At 46.0% G+C, this 7208-nt stretch overlaps 1 protein-coding gene across 1 annotated transcript; it reads left to right on the top strand.

Moving 5' to 3' along the window:
• Positions 1–3877, top strand: JAGN1 (jagunal homolog 1). The gene is made up of 2 exons (XM_061127972.1): positions 1–1197; positions 2939–3877. The coding sequence occupies exons 1-2, from the start codon at positions 1109–1111 to the stop codon at positions 3399–3401; spliced, it is 552 nt and encodes a 183-aa protein (XP_060983955.1). The 5' UTR covers positions 1–1108; the 3' UTR covers positions 3402–3877.
• Positions 3878–7208: the final 3331 nt, after the last annotated feature.

Here is a 7208-nt window from a genome sequence, read left to right as displayed (position 1 = left end):
CCTCCCAGTCCTTGGCTACCACTGCTTTGCTTTCTGCCTCTACCTAATTTCTTTCATGGCCTTGACAGTTTTAAAAAGTATAGTCCAGTTACTTTGTAGAATGTCCCTCAATTTGAGTTTGTCTGTCTGTCTCTTCATGATTAGATTCTGGCCAAGTATTTTGGGCAGAAATATCAAATAAGGTATCAGCTTCCCTGATGGCTCAGTTGATAAAGAATCCGCCTGCAATGCAGGAGACCCCTGTTCGATTCCTGAGTAGGGAAGATCCGCTGGAGAAGGGATAGGGTACACTGCAGTATTCTTGGGCTTCCCTTGTGGCTCAGCTGGTAAAGAATCCGCCCGCGATGCAGGAGACCTGGGTTTGATCCCTGGGTTGGGAAGATCCTCTGGAGAAGAGAAAGGCTACCCACTGCAGTATTCTGGCCTGGAGAATTCCATGGACTCTATAGTCCATGGTATTTAGTCCATGGAATGGCAAAGAGTCGGACTCGACTGAGCGACTTTGACTATCATCACATTAGTGATGCTGGTCCTCAGTTGTATCAGGAGGCATAAGGAGTCTGTCTCACTCGTGGGCAAGTATTTAGTTAATGGGGTGCCTGCCAGGTTTCTCCACTGTAAAATTACCATTTCTTCTTGCAGAGATTAATCTGTGGGGAGATACTTTGAAACAATGTGGAAGATGCATGCTCTTGAGAGTCACAGATCCCTTCCAGGCATCAGTTTCCCCATCTGAGAAGTGGGGACAGAGACGTATGAAACTTGAATTCGAGTTTAAGGAAGTGAACGTGCTCGAGAGACTGGAGAATCATCTCCAGCCCTTGGCACAACCCGCAAACGCTAGGAGTTAATTTTCTGAGCTCTCCAAAGGCTGGCGAGAGACGGCCAGGGCGGAGCGGAGACGGGAAATACTCGCGTACGCGTGCGCAGGGACGTGACCACAGAGTTGGTCCTCCAGAGACAGAGAGGCCGGAAGTTGTCTTCAAAGAGGCGCTAGACTGTTGGGTTGGCTGAGCTGAAGCTATACGAACAGGGTCGGCAGGCAGTTGGGAGCAGTAGTCACGGCAGTTCGTCGGCTTGAGGGGCTCCAGGAGTCTGGGCGGGGAAGATGGCGTCTCGGGCAGGCCCGCGAGCGGCCGGCACTGACGGCAGCGACTTTCAGCATCGGGAGCGCGTAGCCATGCACTACCAGATGAGGTATGAAGTGAGGCGAGGAGCTCGCAGGGCCAGAAACGCAATGCCGGCCTGGTCTCAGGGTTTTGCTCCCCAGCCCGCCCTCGGGCACCTCCCAAGTCCCCTCCTCCTGGCATGGTCCAGGACCCGCCCCCAATCCCGGGAAGCCCCGTCACTGCTGTGAGTTCCACCCTTTGATCCCCCTTGTACTTTGAGGGAGTCCGGGCCCTGGGTCGCGGTTATGTTGGCCCGGCTCTCCGACCTCGGGAACCTAATTCTTAATTGAGCCTCACTTTAATCTACTTTTTTGGTCTTGAGGAAGAATTACTGAATCTCGTGAGAATGTGGCATAAAATCTAGCACAGAAGTCTGCCCAGTATGCGGTAGCTGTTAAATTTTGGGTCGTTTTGGGGTGTGGACCCTAAAGCCGAGACTTTGTCTGCCTCAAATGAATTTTATGGAACACCCCTCCCCACCCCCCTACCCCCGTCATGTAAGGGATAGTTCTGCTTTCATTTATTTGTTCAACAAATATTTATTTACCTTCTACCCATCATGCATTGTGTTAGGCACTGAGAATATAATAGTGAAAGCAACCCTGGTCTTTGTATTCATGTTATACCTTCAGTAAAAATTTATTGACAAACAACAAATCTGATCCCTGCCTTCATGGAGCTTGAAGTCTACAGATGACTAATTCCCCTCCGCCCCGCCCCCGACACACACACACCTTTCTTCACTTTCTATTAAATATCTATATCTATATCTATATTTTTTAATTTAGAGGTTTTCTATTCCTTAAATCCATTGAAGTTTCTCAGACTCTTTTCCACATATTTTTTTCCAGAGTTTTAAAGAATGACAAGCTCTTTGGAACCTCACTTTATTCTTATGCTTAGACCCTGTTCAAGGGAACCTCAACCCAAGCTAGCATTTTCATGCCTGTCTAGAGCAGAAACTCTGCCCTCTGGAGATGTGAAAGGGATATATTTAGGACCTAAGAAAATTCAAAGAATAAGGGAAAATTTGCTTATTTTAGAAGAAAAATGTTTACCTGAAGAAGTATGGACAGCCTGAGTTGGTTTCTTTGCTGCCAATACCTCATTCCATAGGCTATACTCTATGCTACCATCAGAGTTCTCTTTTTTTAATGGCTGCACAGTGCAGATTGCAGGATCTTAGTTCTGTGACCAGGGGTTGAACCTGGTCCTTGGCACTGAAAGCACAGAGTTCTAACCACTGGATTGCCAGGAAATTCCCCAGAGTTTTCTTTCTGAACACAGCCCTGAGTTACTCTTCTGTCTTTCAAATGACTGAGTCAGTCTTTGCAACTTCATATCCCGCTACTCCCCTCCCTGCCACAGTGTAGTCCTTCCACACCCAGCCATTTGCTCTCCTGGAACACAAATGTTTGTGTTGTTTTGCCTACATGCTATTACCTCTGCTCAGAATGTCTATCTCCACCTACCTCTCAGAGCCTAGCTCAGACATCACCCTTGTCTAGATAGCCTTCTCAGTCAACTCATTTCAGTCAGAATTGATTACTCCTTCCTGTGATCCCATATATTTTGCAACATAGATTTACAAGAGTTTTTCTAGTTCGTTTATAATTACCTTTTTCTTCCTCTACCTTGTTCCCAGCCTCCAGGCAGGAACTATACCTTATTTATATCTGTATCCCTGTGTCCAGTACAATTGCTTGACATACAGCTGATGTCAGAAAACTCTGAATGAAAGATACTTCTCCCTCTGCTCTGCCCCACAGTGTGACCCTCAAGTATGAAATCAAGAAGCTGATCTACGTGCATCTGGTCATATGGCTGCTGCTGGTTGCCAAGATGAGTGTGGGACACCTGAGGCTCTTGTCTCATGATCAGGTGGCCATGCCCTATCAGTGGGAATACCCCTATTTGCTAAGCATTGTACCCTCCCTCCTGGGCCTCCTCTCCTTCCCCCGCAACAACATTAGCTACCTGGTGCTCTCCATGATCAGTATGGGGCTCTTCTCCATTGCTCCCCTCATTTATGGCAGCATGGAGATGTTCCCTGCTGCACAACAGCTCTACCGCCATGGCAAGGCCTACCGCTTCCTCTTTGGTTTTTCCGCCGTCTCCGTCATGTATCTGGTGTTGGTGCTGGCGGTCCAAGTGCACGCCTGGCAGCTATACTACAGCAAGAAGCTCCTAGACTCTTGGTTCACGAGCACACAGGAGAAGAAGCGTAAATGAAGCCTGCTTGATGGACTGCTATGTGAGGTGAAGCCTGGGCCTCCCACCCAGTGAACTGAGAGGGTAAAGGAGCTGCTCTAAAATCTCCTTTGGTAGCTGTGATGTTGGCAACTAGTGCAAACTAAACCTGAGTTCTGCAGAGCCCCTTCTGTTGCCGTCAGCTGGTGGTGGAATCGTTTAATTTATTCCTGGTTGGTGGAACTGGATGATCAACAGCTGTGAAACAAACTTCAGCTGGTTGAAGTTGAGGTCCTTCTGAGTTTTTCATCCTGACGTCTTCTTGGTCATTCTCTCCACTTCCATCCATCACCCCTTCCCATCAAAACTGAAGGAGATAGGAAATCAGTCAAATTGTCCTTCAATCAGTGGGTCATGGAGCAGGAAACATCTGGAAGGCTGCTTCCCCTGCAGGCTTTGGTCTCTACTGTGAAACCTTTTAATTAAAAGAACCTCAATAAAGTTACAACTGCCTAGTCCCCCCCTGTTCCTTGTGTTGGGGGTTTGATAGAATGTAAAAGTGTGTTGTTTGATGGCCTTAGACACTTGGAGGTAGGTAGAGGCTCCCTGAGAAACCTGGCAGTGGCCCTAGGGAAGTGAACTGGGCACAGGGAACCTAAGTCATAGTTGAAACCTTGCAGCCGATGGGCAGGAGCTACCAGGGGCCGTAAGGCTAACCTCCACCTATAAAATGGTCCATGCTCATTTATGCAGCTTGGGTTATGGGCTTGTCTTTTGACTGGTATTCATGTTTATCATTCAGTTTTAACCATGTCAGTTACATGTGTAATACTGTTTTATGGTATCCAAATGAATTTTAAAGTATCCTACATATAGGGAATTTGCAATCTCCATGAAACATAACATCCTTGTGAAACATCCAGTGAACACAGTATGTAATGGTGTGGAGCAGGTAAGTGTAAAATGGATGTGGGAAAGAGATCTGTGAACTAAACCCCCTGACGTCTGACACATAATAAATGTTTATTGCTTGAAGGATGAGTGTCCCTTTGCTCTTACCCACTTGACTTTATCATGTCTGGATGACGCCCAGATTCTAACTGCAGATCTCTGCCTTCCAGAGTCGCTCTGTTCTATAAACATTATATGTACTCAATCTCTATTAGGTACTGGCAGTACTTCTGTGTACCTAAGTTTTAGATGTCCTGATTATCTTTTCAAACTCAGTGTGTCCTGAATTTAACTCTTTGCCTTCTACCTCATATCCATTTGTCTTTCTGCCTCCCTGTGTGCAGATGAGTATACCAAGAGCACAGCTGTGAATCATCAAGTCCCTTACTATGTGTCCTTGTTTTCTGAACAGCCAGAATTCCTTAATCCCTTTCAGACCTATCCAGAGTGTGGTCCCAGTGCTTTATCTCCTGATACCCTTACACACTGTCTGTCTCAGTCAGGAGAACCTCTTATGAATCCCCATATCAGTTCCATGATTTCCAAATTTCCTTAAAAATTTTCCTTTCAAAAAAAATTTTCCTTTACTTCTTTACTACTTACTTCTCTTTCGAGACCTAGTTTATATGGTAATTCTGGAGCCTTCTGGTTACTTCAGTTCAAGGAGTAAGGGTTCTTTCTTTGAATTCACATGTCACTTTATCTTTTCTATTGACAGAACTAATATTTTTTTCTCACCCCTTGCTGAGTAGCTAATGTATAGTGTGCTTTCTGAATTTATTGAGTGAGTTAATTTGTCCTACTGTAGACTAAAGTCATAGCAAAGAACTAGACTGATGCATGGGTAGGATTTGGAGAGCAGAGAGGTGTAGATGTAAATGAGTGGATAATGGAGTTATGTACACTGGGTTTTCTGTTTGTTGGGTTGTTGGGATTTTAACTTTTCTGGCCTCTCCAATCACTTTTTCCCCCTTGCCTCATGGTTGTAGTATTGCCTGAAGTAAACAAGATTCCCTTTGAAAAGGATCTTGATTTAGTGGGAAGAGGACTGTATTGGATCAAAAGGCAGGTTCACATACCAAGATCAGCCCTGCCTAATTCACAAGAATGTTGTGAAGATCAAATAAAGTCTTGTAAAAGTGCTTAAAGAACTCTCTGTAACACTATATAAATGTGAGGAATCCCTGATTTTATGGAGCTAAAGGATGTAGGCATTGGAAGAACCCTTAGTGAGCATCTAGTCTGTGGGAAAGGCAGTGTGGTGTAGTGGAGAAGCAGTTTCTGATACTACACTGACTCAAATCTAGCTAGACGTTTTGCTTCCTTTTGCCTTGATTTGAGCCTCGGTGTTGGATCTAATGTATGGGGGATCATAGTATCTACCACACATGGTTGTTGTGTGGGTTCAATAATGTATATAAGTGTATTCGTGCTTGTGCTTAGTCACTGAGTCTTGTCTGACTCTGTGACCCCACGGACTGTAGCCTGCCAGGCTCCTTCTGTCCATGGGGTTCTCCAGGCAACAGTACTGGAGTAGGTTGCCCTGTCCCCCTCCAGGGGATTATCCTGACTCAGGGATCCTGACTCAGGGATCAAACTTATGCCTCTTGTATCTCCTGCATCACAGGAGGATTCTTCACTGCTGAGTCATTGGGGAAACTCCATGTATGCCATAGTATGTGCTTAGCTTAATAAATATCAAAATCCCTTCCAGTGGTGAGCAGTGTTGGTGCTTCTTTCTCACAGTGGGAGTCCCAGCCCCTTCTCTTCAGCATAATTTCTTGCCTCCATATTCTGGAGTTTGATTCCTTCTGGAAGAGCAGGAGTAAGAAGGACACTTGTGTACTCTTGGTTTTTGTTGGTCTAATTTATTGGACCTTCTTGCCCTGGGTACTCTGATTGTAGGCACAGTTGCCTCAACAAATCTCAGGAATCTGCCATTACAGGAAAAGCCTAGAGACCCAGCTACAGTTGTCTGACCAGAGTCCACACGTGGATAAGGCTTTGTCAGGAAAAACAGCTGTCCAAGGCCCCCACAGTGTATTCTGTACCTGAGCATGCGTCAAGGCCTGCCATGACCTCCTGAGTGCCTGGCTTGGTCCCCAAGTAAAGGTTATTGGAGCATGAAGTCTGGATCAGCTCATTCAGACACAAACCACAAGTGAGACAGGCCTTGGCCACTTTCCAAAAGGATAGGCCCTAGTGCTGCAGGCCTACCACACACCACTGTGGCCATTACTCCGATTGGCCACCTCCTTTTCCAACCACAGAAGTATTCCTGCTCCTCCCTTGTTGACACTTGCCAGACAATCCCTGTTCCCCTAGAATTCTGATCACTGATAACTCACTCCCATAAGATATTCATATCCTTCATTCTTTCCACCTATTATGATTTCTTCTCCTACATTGTTAACCCTACCAACTCATCACATCGTTCAGTCTAGTACTTCTGTGGACTATGGGGCCCAGAAACCACAGATCTCCCTAAAGCAGTGTGTTCTGACAAACAGCTAGAAAGACATGGGGGTGAGTCTCCTGTCTCCGTTTTGTGTTTGGTTAAGTTACTTATGGGCATGAGTTTGAGTAAACTCCGGGAGTTTGTGATGGACAGGGAGGCCTGGCGTGCTGCGATTCATGGGGTTGCAGAGTCGGACACGACTGAGCAACTGAACTAAACTGAAGTTACTTAATCTTCCCAGTGTTCCCAAGTCTGTAAGATGGTTTGGTAAGACTGACCTCAAGGGTTATAGACCAGTAGTATGAGATAATGTGGGCCAAGTGCACAGCCCAGAATCTGATGGTAGGAGTTCGGCAAAATGTTGGTCTTCCCAAGGGTGTGCTGGAATTCACCCACTGTACATTTTACTTTAAACTCCTTTTTGGGAAAGGCTCCACAAT

Source organism: Dama dama, chromosome 24 (genome assembly GCF_033118175.1).
Source record: "Dama dama isolate Ldn47 chromosome 24, ASM3311817v1, whole genome shotgun sequence".
Lineage (NCBI taxonomy): Eukaryota > Metazoa > Chordata > Mammalia > Artiodactyla > Cervidae > Dama > Dama dama.
Note: the sequence above shows the minus strand (reverse complement) of the source record. Positions and strands in the feature narration are given on the sequence as shown.

Bases quoted from the DNA above. Each gene is read 5' to 3' on its own strand.
- JAGN1 (XM_061127972.1), top strand. From the start codon at position 1,109: ATGGCGTCTCGGGCAGGCCCGCGAGCGGCCGGCACTGACGGCAGCGAC. The intron at 1,198-2,938 runs GTATGAAGTGAG...TCTGCCCCACAG, and splicing joins GCCATGCACTACCAGATGAG to TGTGACCCTCAAGTATGAAA.